Source organism: Haliotis cracherodii, unplaced genomic scaffold (assembly GCF_022045235.1).
Source record: "Haliotis cracherodii isolate W230 unplaced genomic scaffold, xgHalCrac1.p SCAF_8, whole genome shotgun sequence".
NCBI classification, from domain to species: Eukaryota; Metazoa; Mollusca; class Gastropoda; order Lepetellida; family Haliotidae; genus Haliotis; species Haliotis cracherodii.
The window spans coordinates 25,522,882-25,542,517 of NW_027266341.1; the positions used below are offsets into that span (position 1 = coordinate 25,522,882).

Sequence of the window (19,636 nt, forward strand, 5' to 3'; positions counted from 1 at the left end):
AAACTGGACATTTTAAGCCAACTTGATTCTCATGACATACCTTGTAATGATGTTGTTAATTCTTATTTTTTGACAATACAAAAATCTCGCTTTACATTGAAGTATGCAATAATAGTCAAATGTTGGGAATAAAGAATGAATGATAGAAATAAAGGTCATTTTTTACATTCGAATAATGAACTGAGGATTAAAAAAACCAATACTAAGGAACAACACGCAAACAAAAGACGTCACATGTGAGTGAGTGAGTGAGTTTGGGTTTACGCCGCTTTTAGCAATATTACAGCAATATCACGGCGGGGGACACCAGAAATGGGCTTCACACATTGTACCCATGTCGGGAATCGAACCCGGGTCTTTGGCGTGACGAAAGTTGTCATTTAAATATCTGGATAATTTTTGTCAAAGTTTCTAAAATTTAACATTACCTTGTCCGGAAAAATGAAATTAGATGATAAAAAAACAAAGCAGATGACAATAAAAGCGATCGCCCAAACGCATCACGGCAACGGCCATGGTAACCCGATGCACGTGAGTTCCGTGCAAATTGAAATGCACATGGGTTCCCCCATTTCTTGCCCTATAAAAATCCACCCAGATCGGATAACATTCATTGGTTATTGAATTGCTACCACATGACAATATTCACAAGAAATCAGCGACACCAAGCCCTTGGACGACTGCAAGCTGGACAAACCGCCCGGCAAGTAGCCAATGCATTTCAAGTCCACGTGAGGACCATAAACAGGCTCCAGCAACGGTACCAAACCACCAACACTACAGATGACCGACCACCTAGTGGAAGACCAAGGGTCACCACCCGACGTCAGGATCGTCAGGATCGTCAGGATCGTCAGATTGTACGACAGCATCTTCAAGATCGTTTTGTTACTGCTGCGGAAACTGCTCGACAGACCATGGGGACACACCGTGGGGACACACCAGGGACACATTAGTGCGAACACCGTACGTCGACGATTGACGAGCAGACACCTCCACTGTCACAGGCCACACCGAGGACCCATTCTGACTCCACGTCATCGACGGGACCGTCTTCAGTGGGCAACAAAGCACCAGCATTGGCGCCACCAGCAGTTGAGAAGAGTCCTCTTCTCAGACGAGAGCCGTTACTGTAATTCGACAGCAGATGACAGAGAGGGTTTGGTGACTCCGCGAGGAACGTTATTCGGATGCTTGTGCTGTTGAGAGAGACTCGTGGGGTGGTCCGATAATCATGGTGTGAGGTGGAATTGGTCTTGCACAGGGAGTCGGCCCTGTGGTCTTCCAGAACATCGGTCCACGGAGAGGCAATGGTGTCACGGCAGTTCGGTACATCGATCAAATCTTGAGCACACACGCCATGCCTCATTTGGCACGTCGCCGCAACCACGAGTTTCAACATGATAACGCCTACACTGCGAGAGCAACAAGAGACTTCCTCCAGTAGAATGGCATCAGAACCATGCAGTGGTCTGCCCTCGGTCCCAATTTAAAATCCCATTGAGCACCTGTGGGACGAGATTCAAAGACGGCTGAATGACGTCCGACCAAGACCGACATCTGCAGCTGAACTGCGTCAGGCGTTCCCCAGAGTGTGGGCTCAAGTGCCCATGGCCTTCATCAACCGCCTCATCTATTCCATGTATCGACGCTGCACGACAATCATCAATGCACATGGCGGACACACGATATACTGACTTGTGATGCCATTTTCCCAGAGACTAGTGTTGTGTTTCACTTTCAGAACATCAAACTTTAATTTCAACCTTGTTGATCAGTTTTGCCAAGTTTCATCTTTTTAATATGTGTCAAAGTATGTTTACAGTGTTTGGACAAATAAGGTTTCTCATAAATCTATCCATGGTGACGGGTTTTTTTTACGGTTCAGTATATTTCACACACAGCTGCGATACATACATCACTGAAATACGCATACATTTTAAAATCCATATGAAAAACTTGTCTTTGTGACTTGTACAAATGGTCTGGATAAAATCAAGTGAAATAAATCGATCAGGTGTGAAAACGAACGCTGTGCTAGTCAAATATATCTGCGCATTTAATAGGGAAAATAGCTAGCATATATATGCAAATGGACAAATTGCCGCACAGTTCTTTTGTCGGTGTGTCAAAATTTGCTGTTTTGTACGCAAAACACAATCTCAGTTAACACTTAGATGTCTCTTTTTCAAATCGGTTTAATATTTGCGGTAAAATTTACACAATCAGCCATGAAATTTAACATTTAACATCTCTGAGTGAGAATAACGTGGTAAATCCCGTGCCTTGCGAGCGCAATGTATAGAAGATATTATGTGAGTGTTCACACGAATATAATGTTCTATCTATTACCGAAAAAGATGTCTTCATACAGAATTTGAGTGTTTACCTACAAGTGCAGAAAGTCGCAACAGCAGCGGAACCACAATTTGTCGAACAATCTTCAGCCTTGACGTCGTTTCCAGTGTGACGTCACAATATGATTCGATTGACGTCAGCAATACACTGTTGTGTCGTGACGTGATGTAACCCTAGGGCACATATGATCTTTATGAGTGACGGGGGGGGGGGGGAGGGAAAGATATATTTTCATCTCCTTTTCCCACGTCACGAGATGAGAGAAACATGATATTTCACGAGACACATGGTATATCCTGTTTATAATATACTTTTTGTGTAGTTGTCTACTAGAAAATTAAATTATTTCATTACAAATGTAAAACATTGATAGGTAAATTCTCACTACTTTCTACCCAGGGACGGTTCACCATCCCTTGTATTTGCGCTGAGACTATGTAATAGAATAATTATATGGTCTCTGATTTGCGACTAAAAAAGTATATAGTTTCTTAAAAAATCTTTAAAAATATAAACAAAAGTATTAAAAAAATTAGGGTCACGAAAATTCTGTATCATGCATTTAGATATGATTATATACAAAATCAATTTTAACAAAAATATTCTTGAAAACTTGGAGACCGCTGTTGGAAGCGAAAGAATTCAAGTCAAGTTAAAATATGGCTCTTTCGAGTGACGAGTTAAATGAGAAATTTACAGTATATAACGAAACATTTTAGAGAGAATAACAAACGGCAAGAAGTGATATTAACTCCACAGATGACCATCTGTCATTATTTTGCTTTGTCAATGTGGAACTAACGTAAAAAGGACGTACTTTTGTCCTTTATTTCAACTTTGTATTTTTTGACCGAATGGGTGCCCATGCAATGGTCCTGTTCTGTCTTTTTAGGAACAAATTATGTTGGTTGGTAGCGCTTCCTTTGATCGCCAGTTAAGCCTATTGCAATAATCTATTTTTATTTATATATATGTTTATGTTGTATTTTCTTCCAAGTAAGGGTAAATGGTGCTTAATGTTCATTTCACATCACAGTCAACAACTGTTTCAGTCATATCGCAGTGGGACAAGCGGAGTCAAAAGACCTTGTCCACGGATACAAGACGGTGACTCGCAGAATATGGTCTCTTGAATTGGAAGATTTGAAATGATTATCAATAAATAAGGGTTACAGACATATTGTCTCTCATGGGGATTTTTCTCTGTCAAAGATTATGTCTTTGCTCACGAAACACGCTGTATTAATGAAGATGGCCATGTTGCTGTTAAGACTTTTTATTGGGGCGGAGTTACTTTTTTCCAAGCAGATGGAGTTTTTTAATTGCACAAAATTATGAGCTGTTTTTCTTTTTACTTATTTTACTCTTACTTATAGGTCTTCAGCAATTGGGATATGTTGTCATGCATTAATAAAGTCAGTGAGTCTGAGCAACCAATCCTGCCAGTCGCCTCATATGATAAGCATAGGTTGCTGAAGACCAATTCTAACCGGGAACTTCACAGCTTACATTGTGAATAAACACCAGTGCATAATGCTGCTCATGCATCAAGTCATATTTTAAGGATATATCAATTTCAAACAGAAACATTACAAAGTTTTGCAACTACTGTATCTGACTACTCCATCATTACATATGATACATGAAAGTCATAATTGTGTCTCAATTATCCGTGAAGATTCCGGGTAGAATAGGTCTTCAGCAACCCATGCTTGCCGTAAAAAGCGACTATGCTTGTCGTAAAAGGCGACTAACATGATCGGGTGGTCAGACTCGCTGACTTGGTTGATACATGTCATCGATCCCTATTCCGTGGATCGATGCTCATGATTTTAATCACTGGATTGTCTGGTCCAGACTGGATTATTTACAGTCCGCCGTCATATAGCTGGAATATTGCTGAGTGCGGCGTAAAACAACAAACCAACCAACCAGTCAACCAACTAATACTTGGCGGCCATTGTGATGTCGGGTACTTTAAATTTATATATCTTCCCAGAGGCAGATATTGGCAAGGTCATTTATAATCGCTCTTTCCCTCTTTGTCACGGATGTGGTCACATGAAGTGACATTGTGTTTATCCAAATATCCAGTTCCGATGGTTTGAGTATATGCTTCTTCTATATGTATCGTGCGAAAAGTGTCCGTTAATAACAATGTATAAGGTACAGGAGGGCACCAGAATTACAACTTGTGCACTTTATTGACGTTGTGTGTGGCATAACATATATTCCATTTAAAACTGTACGTCCGGTTGCACCAGCCCTGACTCTTAAAAGACTACATACCTTGGTGTGTTTTTCATCCTTCACTGTACCAGGATGAGACAAACTACATTTTTTGGAAGCGACCAAGTTGTCAATTACTCTACGTTGTACATGCAGCGGTTGTGTAGCGAGTAAAATATTATTCATGAGGTTTTGCACCAATCCGCCAATCCATTTTTAACAAATCTAGAGAGATTACAGTTACATTAGAAGTTAATTTCAAATGCAACAATAAACCAGCGTCGGTTTTTCATAGTATAAAGGTGGACATTTCTTAACAGAGTTACAATCATACCGTACAAAAATGCCATAAAACGGCGACACAAGTCCTCCTCAAAACCTAATCCTTCACATAGTCCAATAGTTCCCACCACAACCTACACATTGTCGCATGTCTGTCATGATGATGGTGCAGTATCCACTCGTGTACGGATGTTAATGTATCAAAATAACCAAGAAACCTTAGAATTAAACAGTATCATATATATCTCCATAGGTATACCCGTGAAGATCCGGGGTAGAATAGGTCTTCAGCAACCAATGATTGCCGTAAAAGGCGACTATGCTTGTCGTAAGAGGTGACTAACGGGATCGGGTGGTCGGGTGGTCTGGTGGTTGATGCATGTCATCGTATCCCAATTGCGTGGATCGATGCGCATGATTTCAATCACTGGATTGTCTGGTCCAGACTTGATTATTTTTCAGTCCGCCGTCATAAAGCTGGAATATTGCTGTATTGATCAATGGGTATTCCCAGCCAGGATACGTAAACATTAGGGCACTATCAAGTCATTATTTGCTTATATTGGTTAGAGTCTTTCGGAATATCCATTCTGCGTAAGCCTTATTGATTAATGATTGATCAATTCTATTGAGGTATCATACACTAATTAGACTTTAACGATGATGTTCAGATGCACATATTTTGATTGAAATTACATTATTCAGCAAATTATCCGTCACTTTGCAGTAAACTTGACAAGACGTCTGTGACTCCATTAAATCAGAGTTGCTAAATTATCATAATTTAATGATAATAAACTTTTCATAGGTTTTCGCTCAAAAATCATTTCGGGGCTTTAAGGGGATTTATGTTCGATGTAGTAATTTATTTTCTAAAGGGCGGGTGCATTTTCGGAACAATAACGCTAATATTTAAACACTAAAGTTACAATACGTTCCGTGGAGTAGCACTATTTCACTTTATTGTAAACAAAAACATTCATAAGAATTCTCTGCCAAAAGCAGAGTTCATTGTACGATTCGTCTATATCATGAGCATGTGTGAATTAGCATCAATGAACTAGTGATAACACCAGGTGTAATAGCTAATATAACGACATATCCGGACGCAACTTAACAACCAAATTTGAGAAAAGGCATTGTTATGGCTAATAGAAGCTAGATCTAGTATATAGAATATAGAACATTGCAGGATCATAACTGCTTCCGGAGTGTTGTGTGCGAGTGAGTGAGTGAATATGGTTTTACGCCACTTTTAGCCCCAGTAATGGATGTACACATTGTACCCATGTTGGGAATCGAACCCTGGTCTTCAGCATGACGTGCGAACGCTTTAATTAACCCCGTTTTGTGCGAATGTGATAGTGACGGTAACCCGGTAACATCACTTACGACAAGCATAGTCGCATTGGTTGCTGAAGACCTATTCTACCCCGGATCTTCACGGGTATACCTATGGGGATATATATGATACTGTTTAATTCTAAGGTTTCTTGGTTATTTTGATACACTGGCGGTGATAACCTGTAGGAGGTGGTGGGCCACCTGATACTATTCAGACCGCAGCCGGACAATCACAATATCTACATCACTAATCATGTGAAGTATAATTTGAAGATGAAGCTCCATAACAACGTCACTCTTCCGTATACATTGCAGATACGTTCATGATTGCTTCCAAGATGTTCTGGAACGAATCTACACAATGCAAACCAACTTGCAATCCTCGCTCTGCACATTAATGTTAAAGTATGGGATGTGGGATATAGCGCTAAGGTTGCTTTGTGCAAGCTGGCCCTTGGTTTCCCGGGCGAGAGATAGGCCTCCTCCTCGTCTCTAAATTATTGATTGTACACAGTGTCAGAGTACTGCAAGTGTTCGATTTGTGTTGGCTCTCCATCACGATAGATATACATTAAAAGCCAGATGTTCAGGTGAACGAACATAACTCTAATGAGTTGCGTGACTGGAACTTTATTCAGGACCTCCATACCGTGTCGTGGAAATAAAAAAAGAAAAGAAATAAATACATTCCCACATCATCATCATCATCATCATCATCATCATCATCATCATCATCATCATAATAATAATTGAGGAAAAACATGGCAAATATGCCGACCTCGCTTTAGAAATGTCACGCTTGCATTCCAAGTACCAAGTTGTCCGACTCCCCATTGTTCTCGGTTCCTTAGGTTTGGTACCTCCCAATCTGTTGACTGACATTGGGAGAGTACCCATGTTTGCTACCAGGATTACAACCCATTGGTCAATCTGGGTAATGCAGAAGGCTGCAGTGTAGGTAGGGGTGTCTTCACATTCTCCGAAAAGTTCTGGATGGGTATGATTAGGCAGCGCTTCCTGGGAGAAGTCCCATTTGCTGTCTAGGCTGCGTGTAAAGTGGGGAAGGGCCCTGAGCTGATGATGAACCTAACCAGCCTGAGTGTGCCAAGATCACCCAAACCCTCTTTGTTGCATTTTTTATATAATATTAATATTGATATTAACATTAATATTAATATAGCGACAAAACCCTTTACATAACCAATAGAAATATCTGCATAAAGCAGATTCGATTGTACGATTCCGACTACCATGAGCATGTGTTTATGAATCATTATCAAATAACGATGATAGCAGTCGTTCGCAAAAAGGTGAGAGTATCTTGCCACACCTGTGGCACCCGTCACACACACACACACACACACACACACACACACACACACACACACACACACACACACACACACACACACACACACTAACACTAACACTAACACACACACTAACACACACACACACACACACACACACTAACTAACTAACACACACACACACACACACTAACACACACACACACACTAACACACTAACACACACACACACACACACACACACACACACACACACACACATGCATGGGCAAGTCAATTGTTCACCTGAAAAACAACTACACGGGAACATATGGTACAAGTGAAAATAGGGAATCGCATCGGACATCATTTTTGTCACTGATGTGTCATGTTTGGACAAGTCTTCCACATGTCTACCATAAAACGTTTTGAGGCTTCGAATCTCGTAACCTTAACCAAAGAACTCCGCAGCAGGGCCCACCTGCACAAAGTGATATTAGTGCTAAGATGATTGTATGTCCCATATCTTAACATATGTCGTAGCAATTAGATCGCATTGTTCAAGTGGCCCCTGGAGTCTTACGACGCTCTTTGAAATCTTGGTAGAAAGACCATGCTCGACTGTTGTGAGTGAGTGAGTATGCTTTTACGCGGCTTTTAGCAATATTCCAGCAATATCACGGCGGGGGACACCAGAAATGGGCTTCACACATTGTACCTAGTATACGTCGGGAATCGAATCCGGGTCTTCGGCGTGACGAGCGAACGTTTTAACCACTATAACCATGTATAGTTTTTTTCTCATTTGATTGAGTTTGAATCAAAATGCATCTTCAACAATGTAATAAATTGATAACTATGACTACATACCGTGAGTCCTCGTAGAAAAGTTAGTGTCTTGACTGTGTTTTCTTTGATGAGAAGGTATCTCACCAACCTTAGCGTGTAGGGGTGTGATGTCCTGGGCAGGAAATGACAGTATATTGACTACTATTCTTTCATTAATTAACGTGTTGGGCATGCCTAATTAGCCTTTGCTAATTCATGTTAAACCAACACAGGATGTTTTCTGGAAGTGGATACTCTTCGAATGTCATAGGGCTGACACGACACGTGTAAATAACTGTCCTAGCACTTCAAAAGTTACTGAACATTCTTTACACCTAAAGGCTAGTATTATATCTATCTATATATCACTTTAGTGTCTCATATTGCAGTAGTTAAAGAAAACACGGTGCTCAAAGGGAAGCCCTTTTCCGTCTACATTCTCAACGTTCTTTTTTAGAAGTGATTGGTCTGTGCTCGGTCCGACTTGGCCCTGGCTGTCAAAATCAAGTTTAAACTCACAGATGTATGATCAAATGTCTTTACTTATATGGAATAGCTTTATAATGTCACAGAACACTGCATTTAAAGGAAACGGATCCGTTAAAGTCAAGCACTTTTACTGTATTTTCTCAAGAAAATCTGTCTCATGTTTTGCCCGGGCTGTCAAAATCAACTTAAACCTCATATATTTATCATGCCATGGGTTCAGATCCATAGATTAGTATTACATCTACCCATATTCCACTTCATAGTGTCTCAGATATCTAAAGAAAACAAGGTGCTTAAAATGAAGCCCTTTTCATTCCACATTCTCAACATCCTCAAAATAGTCTATCAGAAGTGTTTGGCTTGTGTTGGGTCCGACTTGGACTGGGCTGTCAAAATCAACTTTAAACATACAGATGTATCATCAAATGTGTTTACATCTATAGATTCGTATTATATCTACCTATATACTACTTTGTAGTGTCACAGCACGTGGCATTGAAAGAAAACCGATCCGTTAAAGTCAAACACTTTTACTGTATTTTCTTAAGAAAATCTGTCTGAAGTGTTGGGTCCGACTTGGCCCGGGCTGTCAAAATCTGCTTTAAACATACAGATGTATCATCAAATGTGTTTACCTCTATAAATTGACATTATAAAGTAGTATAAAGGAGTAGTTGGGGGCATCGGTACAGAACCGCTCCTGGCTTCTGATTAGTCGAGAGGATCACGTGACCTCTGTGACGTCACTTCATGAGGATGAAAGCGTTCTTTCGGGAGAGATGGGTGGCCCTGAAAAGGGCCGTTTTGAGGAAGATCACTTCTTCACATGCACGTACACGCAACGGTACAAAGGCACGGGTGGGCTGTCATCTGGCGTCTCACAGGACACTTACTTGAGTGCGTTAAACGTCTCATGTAGGTATCCTTCAAGATAGTATTGCAATAGACGCACTGGAAAGTGTCATCCCGTGCCCTTGTGCCAAGGGCATACACTGGCAGGTACCCTTGACACCTGCCACATTGCCATGGAGGAGACAATGCTGGTGATGTTTCTTCTTTCTTCTTCTTCAACTCCGAGTGGTACCCTTTACACAGGGACAAAGGCTGTATCACTGAAATGATCTCAAGATCCCAGTTTTCTGATTTCTTTTCCATTTTGTTGTTGCTGCTGCTGATGATTATTTTCTTTTTTACAAGTGACACTGATCCACTCGAATGCTTGTTCTCTTGTTTTATAGGAGAGACACTGACACCCTACTTCCTGGTTGGTTCGCCAGGCAGCAGCTCCGATTAGTTCGTTCCAGTGCCTGGCCTGCACCTCGGTTTTCCAAAACGGACCGGCCCCTGCGTTTCTTTTCCATAGGAAATGATTTTTACCATGGGAGAGAAAGCACAACCCCGGTTCGACCAATCAGAGTCCAGCATGACTCGAGCGCGATCTCTGATTGGCCGACAACCCAAGCCTCTGATTGGTCAGATTTCAATCCGGTTTTCTTTCTTTGGTAGTCTTGATATTTTTAGGTAGACGGTCGTCTGAATGCTAAGGGTGGACCGTCATAGGTAGGCATGAACGTGATGTGGGAATGCCTACGTGATGTACGTTGTTTCACCCCCATGCAAATCGGGATGTCATGTGTATGTGTGTGTATCTTCAAACAGACGTTGACGTTGATCCATAGAATTGTGATGCCATGCCTACGCGATGTACGTCATGTTGCCAGGCACACGCAGTGTTTCACGCGTGTCTTTATGCAAAACGTGGTGTCCTGTGTATGTGTGTGTATGTGTGTGACTACAAACATATATTTAATATTTAGATGGATAGAGAAAGATCGATAGACATACGTGACGTTTGCACGAGTGATGTACTTCGTATCGCGATGCGAACGTAGTGTTTCATCCGTTTCTTCATGCAAACGTAGTGTCATGTGTGTGTCTCTCAAACAGACGTTGATCCATATTATAATTATTATTATTTAATGATACCGAGGTGTTGACACTCGTGTAGGTCTACAGACGTACTGTGACACGTGTTTTCATGCACACGTGATGTTTGACACGTGTCTCCATGCAAACGTGATGTACTACGAGTCTCTATTTATATGTATTTATATATAATTATATATATATGTATTTATTTTGAGGCGTACCATGGTGGTGTCACGCGTAGGCGTGTGCCTCCAAGAGGTCTAGGGGGAGAGTATGGGTTCTTTGTTTTGGATTGTTGTTGTTGGGGTTGGCAAAGCAAAGGATGAAAGTTGTCATTTGGGTGAGATGGGTGGCCCTGAAAAGGGCCGTTTTGGGGAAGAAAAACTTTTCTGCTGCTGTCAAAGAAGAATGATCATGTCCAAGCTTATGAAGGATCGTCGAAGTGGTACTTGCTGTCATCTGGGTATGTCATCTGGGTGCCCTAGGTGGCACCACTTGTGGGTCCAACAAAGAAACAGTGATAGTAATGAACGGGAACTTGAACGGGAACTTGAATGGCAACTTGAACAGGAACACAGGAAACGGGAAAAGCCCTCCTAGGCAACCGGTCATGCTAGGCCATTTGTGTTCTTCTGATTCACATTCTCCTCGCGAAGTAGTGTAGTTGTAGCTTCTTCTTGTGTTTCACCAGACCAGTTAGCCTGAGGTAGTCGCAGTGTGAGGACCACTTGTGATGTGCCACCCAAGGATCGTCATGGGACGCCGATGGTCTCAGCCGCACACCACTTTGGAAACAGCACACACCATCGCCACCCTGAGTGTAGACAAAGCCCGCATGGGCCATCTCTTCAGCAGTCTGATACTTTTGTGAGTCTTCTTTCAAAGCGTAGATAATAGTGCTTACTCTTACTCCAACATCCACGAGTATCTGCACTATCCGTCACCACGTCTCCGTCTTTGTCTCAGCCATTCTTAATGCGATGATGATTTTTTCTTTTTTTACAAGTGACACTGACACTTTTTCAATACAAAAGCCAACCAGACCTACAGAGGTCCCTGTCCACCAGCCGTCATGTACGATCCCGATGGCATGTCTCCCGCGGAACGCACAGCCTTCCTCCAGTGGCATACCCAAAAAGTGCAAGAAGGAGCCTTGTTTGACTTGCAAGGAGAATGGGTGTCAGGCCTGTCACAAGACCGAACGTGGAGAACCTCATCCCGTGCTGGGCACGTCGTTGGGAGCAAGTTATTCCGACACCCGTTACCGGCTGAGTCTCTTGAATCAACACCCTGAGGTGAAACGGATCGTCACCCTGTGGGAGCACGAGTTTACAAAAACGCAACAGGAGGACTCCGCTCTGCGTGCTTTCTTGCAGGGACCCCACTGTATCCACGTCCCTGGACTGCTCAACCCTCGCTACGCCTTCTATGGGGGACGCACCGATGCCACGCGATTATGCTACGAAGTCCAAGAAGGTGAAACCATCAAGTACATCGATATTTGTTCCCTTTATCCATACATTTGTAAGACAGGAGCATTTCCCACGGGACACCCGACCCTTCTCCATCAACCCCCTGTGGACATGTTGTTTGAACTGAAAGACCTGATCCAATGTCGTGTCCTACCCCCGAAACGACTCTACCCTCCGCTACTGCCTTACAGATCGGGTGGCAAACTGCTCTGTCCTTTGTGCCGTATGTGTGCCGATACCCGGTCAGACTCCCCCTGCGAGCACACGAACGAAGAGAGATCATGGGTGGGCACGTACGCCACCATAGAACTCCATGAAGCCGTGAAGAAGTATGACTACCAGGTGCTTCAGATCTATGACGTTTGGCATTTTGACACCTTTGCCCAGCATGACCCCGACACCCAGCAAGTAGGACTCTTTGACACTTATATTGATCGTCATTTCCAGGAGAAGCTCGAAGCCAGCGGATACCCCGAGGGATGTACGGATCACGACGCTTACATCCAGGAGATCTACGACAAAGAAGGCATTGGGTTGGACAAGGACCGCATCGAAAAAAACCCTGGATGTCGCACGATTGCCAAGATGCAACTGAATTCGCTCTGGGGCAAGTTTGGACAATGGTTAGACTACAGTCAGAACATCTGTATGAACGTTCCTGCACAGTACTTTGCCTTGTGGAGGAATGAACACAATACCATCGAGGATGTTACTGTTGTCAACGAACACATGGTGGAAGTGACCTATACCCAGAAGAAAGAATTCCAAACCCCTCATTCTCATTTCAATGTTGCCATTACTGCTTGGGTCACCGCCCAAGCACGTCTCAAGCTGTACGAGACCCTTGCGCTGGTGGGTCGCAGGGTCTTGTACTTTGACACGGACAGCGTCATTTACATTCATTGACCTTGGCATGAAAACGCTCTTGTGACCCGACCCACCCGAAAAGACTATCGTACCGTGTACGACAAGCGACGTCTTGTCTACGACGAAACCACAGGGCTGCCTGTAGACACACTCCCCTTTGGGTACAGAGACGACTTTCTATAAATATTTCATACCATTGGGGTGTCACAACGGATCGAAACTGAATCGACATGAACCCCTACAGAAAAACCGTATCGAAATCTGACCAGTCAGAAGCCTGGGTTGTCGACCCATCAGAGGCCACGCTCGGACCATGGTGGGCTCTGATTGGCCGAACCGGGGTTGTGCTTTCTCTCTCACGCTACAAGCCTAACCCTATGGAAAAGAAACACAAGGGTCGGTCCAGTTTGGAAAAATTGAGACTCAGACCACACACCGGAATGGACCAATCAGAAAGCAGGGCCTCAGTGCCTTTTAATACGACCAACGCTCTCCGGTTATCACTTTTCACTGAACAGACCAAGCAACAACATCGTCCCTCTGATTGATGTTCCTCACGTTGTGTTGGCTGTTTGGAGAGGGTACCATCAAGTGTTGACACACATCTGTGAAGACTTGGAAAGAAACAACAAACAGAAAATCCGGACAACATCATGTCGAAACGGTTGAATGCCAAGACATGGAGGGACATGGGTGGTAAAGGAAGCAGTGGAGATGGGAACGGTGACATGACAAGATGAGGAAACTGACTGAACCCAAGAAAGTAGCACCGAAGAAGACGATAAAGAAGACCCAGAAGAAAAAACAAGCAAACCAGCAGCAGCAGCAGCAGCATCAACCACAACCACCACAGCAGCAGCAACACCCACCACCACCACCACCCTCCCAACAGCGCCAGTCACCACCACCACCACAGCAGCAACAGCAGCAGCAGCAGACACCGATACGAAGGGGACATCCTTTTTGAAACCTGCAACACCTGCAACACCTGCAAAGAGACGGTCACAGAAGAAATTGTCTCTGAAGATCTCTCATCAAGAACAGCTGTAAGTACCATGCTATCCTTTGTCTCAGTCATTCTTGATGTGATGATGATGTTGATGTTGATCGTGAGTATGACTATTCATATGATTAACTATGTCATATTATTGACAGGACCCCAGATGTCAGTTCAGCTCAGTCCGTGCTAGAACAGTGGTGGGAACAAACCCCTCGGGAGCCAACCTATTCACCGAATGCGCCTGTGATGATGACGACCGGTGACAGTGATGATCATGAAGCGCTCAAGCTGGCAACTCTCCCTTCCATGGATCTGGACACACCCACCCTGCTTGATGCTTCTTGGTCACCAGCATCACAGGAAGATGTTCATGTCTTCTCCTCAGGTATGCCCATGGTTTGCAACGATGACAACGTTGACTAGGGTCCTTATGGAGAAGCTCAACTCACTCCGCTACAACAAGAATGTAGTGCTTGCTGACACAACAACATGTTAAGATACATAAGCTGCAACAGTGGTCAAGTGATGTGCCATGTCTGTTTCAGGGAGACCATAGACTGTACTTGTTTTACTAATGGATCTCTCATATGTTTGGGACCTGTTTGGGACAGTATGATGGGGGGCCACATCTTATGGTGATCCTCATCTTCACTCGAAGAGCTTTACAACACATAAGCTGCAACAGTGGTCAAGTGATGTTCCATGTCTGTTTCAGGGAGACCACAGACTGTACTTGATTTACTAATGAATCTGTCACATGTTTGGGACCTGTTTGGGACAGTATGATGGAGGGCCACATCTTATGGTGATCCTCATCTTCACTCGAAGAGCTTTACAACACATAAGCTGCAACATTGGTCAAGTGATGTGTCATGTCTGTTTCAGGGTGGCCATAGACTGTACTTGTTTAACTGATGGACCTCTCACATGTTTGATGGAGGACCACATCTTATGGGCTTGAAGATAGAAGAGGTTGAAGACGGATGAGGAAACGTTGTCGCGTTGTTGTTGTTGTTGTTGTTGTTGTAGGGACATGCAAAGCACTCCCTCCTCCATTGTCTTTTTCGTATTTCCAATGTATCTGGTTGTGGTTGTTGTTCATTATTAAACAGTGATTGATTGAACTGACTCTTTGTGTCTTGATTGATCTCAACTCCAATAGAGTGCCGAACCGAGGGTAGAGGTTGAGTTGAGATGTCGTCTACGTTGTCTGTCTGTGTGTCTGTGTGTCTGTCATGTCAGTGCACATGTTTGTTGTAAAAGTGAAGAAAAAAGTAAAGAATAAAAAAATAGATAAAAGAGAAAGGCCATGCTTGAAAGATCAGCTGCCTGGTGTCAGTCATTCCAGTACACACCACCACTACCACCGTGTGTCATGTCATGTGTCATGTCATGTGTCATGTCATGTGTCATGTCATGTGTCATGTCATGTGTCATGTCATGTGTCATGCCGTGTGTCAGTCAGCCCAAACACAGGATGACGTCACGTGAGGTGGATGTGATGGATGAGGTGGATGAGGTGGAGGAGGAGGAGGATGAGGTCATGACCTTCCGTTGAAAGGGGTAGGTAGGAGAGTTTATAAAAGCAGGTGAACCCTCAGACCTTCTTTCAGTGAAGTCACAGTCATCAAAGTCGGTCTATGAATGCCATGTCATCCGCCCGAGATGTTGTCCCCGATTCCGAGTGGGTGTCTGAAAAGGCGGGAGAACAAGAAGCGAGAAAACGCCCACTCTTTATGGACGACACACTCTTTATGGACGACACATGGCGACTCAGTGACATTCTGGAGGGACCTTTTCCTTCTTACACCTTGTGTCATCCTTCTCATCCTCACTATGATTCATTTCAAGAACGTCTGAGGTCTTTTCAAACGTGGCCTAAACAGATTACCCAGACCCCTAATGACATGGCCATGGCTGGCTATTTCTATCCAGGACGAGGTGACCGTGTTATCTGTTATTGCTGCGGTGTGACACTCCGCCAATGGGAAGTCACAGACAAACCCTGGAAAGAACATCTGAAGCACGCCAAAGTCCCCTGTGAATACTTATGTGTGTTTTGTCCTGATGGAGAAGTGAACGAAAAATACAGACGTTTGGTGTCACAAGAAGCACGGAAGAGAAGAGTCGAGTGTCTTGTTCACCCCAAGTGACAAAGGTTCTTTTTTTTAAAGTGTACAGACGTTATACCCTCGTGGTCACCCTCGTGTTCACAAAAATCACAGGGACGCCCCCCTCATCCTGTGACTTTTGTTTTGTTGTGTTGGTTCATGTGAGCAGGGGATTAAAAAAAGGTTGAACAAATAGTAGTGTTATGTTGTCTGTAGGATGAAGAAAAAACAAAACAGGATCGAAATGCACACCCCGATAAAAAACGGATCGAAATCTGACCAATCATAGGCTTGGGTTGTCGGCCAATCAGAGACCGTGCTCGGGGTCATGCTGGGCTCTGATTGGTCGAACCGGGGTTGTGCTTTCTCTCCCATGGTAAAATCCATTTCCTATGGAAAAGAAACACAGGGGTCGGTCCGTTTTTGAAGACCGAGGTGCAGACCAGGCACCGGAACGAACCAATCGGGGGCGCTGCCTGGGGAACCAATCAGGAAGCAGGGTGTCAGTGGCTCTCCTATAAAAAAACAAACAAGAGCGAAGCCACTCACACACTACATTCTGTGAAACCAACCATGCCACCTCGATACGGTTGTATGAAGTGCCAGACCGACAGTCACAGTTACCTGTACTGCCCTGAAGTGACATGTACCGAGTGCCACGCTCAAGGTCACCGTTACTATGTCTGTTCCGAAGAAAGGCAATCAAGATAAGTCTTACCTGCACTTCTGTTACAACTGTCAAGTCATGGGTCATTTCGCTGCAGATTGCCCGTAACCCAGTCGAAAGAAGACTCCTCAGGGACTCTGTTACAACTGCCAAGTCATGGGTCATTTCGCTCCAGACTGACCAGAACCCAGGCGAAAGAAAACGTCAACAACACCGTCCACGTCGACACCCGTGACACCCGTGACACCAGTGACACAAGTGCTTCATCTCATAGAAGCCATGCATGTCGATGTCCTCGACCTAAAGGAATGCATCACACAACTCTGTGTGGGCATCACACCTCGTCTAGAGAAAAGAAAACGGGACAGAAGCCTCTCAAGAAAACACTCTTCAAAGCGCTTACGACACCTTCAGTCCGAGGATGAGATGGAGGTAGAGGATGAAGAAGATAGATCATCTGAACAAAGTGACTAACGCATGAGGGGCATGCTGCTCCACTGTTTTTTCCAGTTTCCCATCGTTTCCAGTTTTTCAAGTGTTCCAGTGTTCCTACCGTTTCCTGCCGTTTCCAGTTTGTTTTCCAACGGCCCTTTTCAGGGCCACCCATCTCTCCCGAAAGAACGCTTTCATCCTTTGCTTTGACGACCCTCAAACCCAAACAAAGAACCCACCTCCTCCTCCCTCCCTCCCTCCCTCACCACCACCACCACCACCACCACCACCCACTTACTCACCCACTCACCCCCCACCACCTTCCTCCCTTCACCACCACCACGTCTATTTTTAGAACAACAAAAGAACAACCATGTCGATCTTGTTCACCTTTTACGATATCTACCTAAATACCACTTTATAGTGTCTCAGATTGCGGTATTTAAAGAAAACAAGGAGTTCAAAGTGAAGCATCTGTGTGTAATCGGTTTAATTGTACGGTATACATTGTAGACAAACAGACAATTATTTATTACTCACTTCTGTACATACATAAAACAGCTTTTTACAATAAACATTGATAGAATTACAGAATCATTCAATTATGAGAGATTATTAACAGAACACCCCACTGCTAAATATATGATAAATTGTTGAATTGACATGAGATAAGGTTTAAAATTAATTGTGGTTTTTCAATACATCTTTGACTGGTGAGACTAGAGTTCGATGATAACCAGCCTGCACATATTGTAACATTTTTTTACACTGTTTTACCGCTGTCGACCTTCAAAAAACCTGGACCAAGACTGAAGATGGAAGAGACTTCCTGTGCATTGATAATGGTGCTGATGATAGACTGTTAGTGTTTGCGACAACTGCGATGTTGGAGATCCTTAGTGAGCGGGACACTATTTTCATGGATGGGACATTCTTCGTGTGCCCTAGCTTGTGGCTGCAGGTGTACACTATCCATTGCCTTGTGGATGGCAAGATGTTCCCAGTCGCCTTTTCCCTACTCCCAAACAAGACCAAGCAGACCTATGTCCGATTGTTCACCTTGCTGAAGGATGTTGTTGGCGCAAGGACTGGTGTAGACCTCTCTCCAGACATCATCCAGACAGACTACGAAGCAGCTGTCATCAGTGCTATCAGCGATGTCTTCCCAGCAAGTTCCGTCAGGGGATGTTTTTTCCACTACGCCCAGGCTCTGTGGAGACTAGTTGTGGACAGAGGCCTGTCCCGAGACTACACCGACAACCCAGCAGTGCAGACCCACATCAGAAGAGCTGCAGCGTTGCCGCTTCTACCCCTAGCTGAAGTCCAAGATGCCTGGATTGAAGTGATGGAGCAAGGACCAGATGGGCAGCAGATCATCAGGTTCAACGACGACGTCACCAGCACATGGGTGGACTTCAATGCCACGTTCCTTCGAGCCCTATGGAATCAACACGAGAACACCGATCCATGCTCCAACAACCATCTTGAAGGTTTCCACAACGGCCTGAAGAAGAGAATGCTGAGAGCCCATCCCAACATCTTCCAGTTTGTCAAAGAACTCAAGAAGATCGAGACAGCAGATAGACGGTCAAGAAGGCAGATTGGACTGGGTGGTGCCATGAGACCTCGTGCTCGTGTTGACCGAGACCGAGATGCAAGGATCGACTGAAGCAGCTGCTTGCTACTGGCAGAAGATCAGTGATCCAGTTTCTGGATGCAGTTGGACATTTCATCAAATTACAGTAATTGTGCTAGTAACGATGTAGTGCTAATGTTATAAGACATGAAGATGATAGATATAAATGTACAGTGCTATGATAATACATGTGTATTTATGATATTTGATGTGAAAACATTTGAGTTGTGAAGATACAAAGGAAATTACAGTATCAAAATTCATTTACATTCTTTGTTATCCGGTTGGAAGAGTTCATTTTACTTAAGGGATAAGGGTACAAGCGTGATGTACACTCATCCGTATTATTTTTGTTAGTAGTGTAGGCGATATGAGTTGTAGGCCAGATGAGGACAGGCCGGCTGCTACCCCAGCTGGAGCCATCTGGTAACAATTAATCACAAGCTGTCAATATACAATACAGTATAATACAACAAGATGGCAGTTTCCATGTAACGATTAAGTATTTCTAAGCAACTTAAAGATATGTACAATATCTGGATATATGTATCTTTAAGTTGCTTAGAAATACTCAATCGTTATATGGAAAGTGCCATCTTGATTTGTCATTCTGTTTTGTATATTGACAGCTGGTGACATGCAGAGCCGTGATTGCTGCCAAGGGCGGTTACAAGATATACTGACTTCAGCGCACCCTTGTGGC

At 43.8% G+C, this 19,636-nt stretch overlaps 2 protein-coding genes and 1 pseudogene across 2 annotated transcripts; all 3 read left to right on the plus strand.

The window, feature by feature from the left end:
* The first annotated feature begins 11,833 nt into the window (after positions 1 to 11,833).
* On the plus strand, positions 11,834 to 13,126 carry LOC139450877 (uncharacterized). Its single transcript, XM_071232712.1, has one exon. It carries the CDS (start codon positions 11,834 to 11,836, stop codon positions 13,124 to 13,126), a length of 1,293 nt encoding a protein of 430 aa, XP_071088813.1.
* A 697-nt stretch (positions 13,127 to 13,823) lies between these two features.
* Positions 13,824 to 14,726, plus strand: LOC139450878 (uncharacterized; annotated as a pseudogene).
* A 3,454-nt stretch (positions 14,727 to 18,180) lies between these two features.
* On the plus strand, positions 18,181 to 18,966 carry LOC139450879 (uncharacterized). Its single transcript, XM_071232714.1, has one exon. It carries the CDS (start codon positions 18,181 to 18,183, stop codon positions 18,964 to 18,966), a length of 786 nt encoding a protein of 261 aa, XP_071088815.1.
* Positions 18,967 to 19,636: the final 670 nt, after the last annotated feature.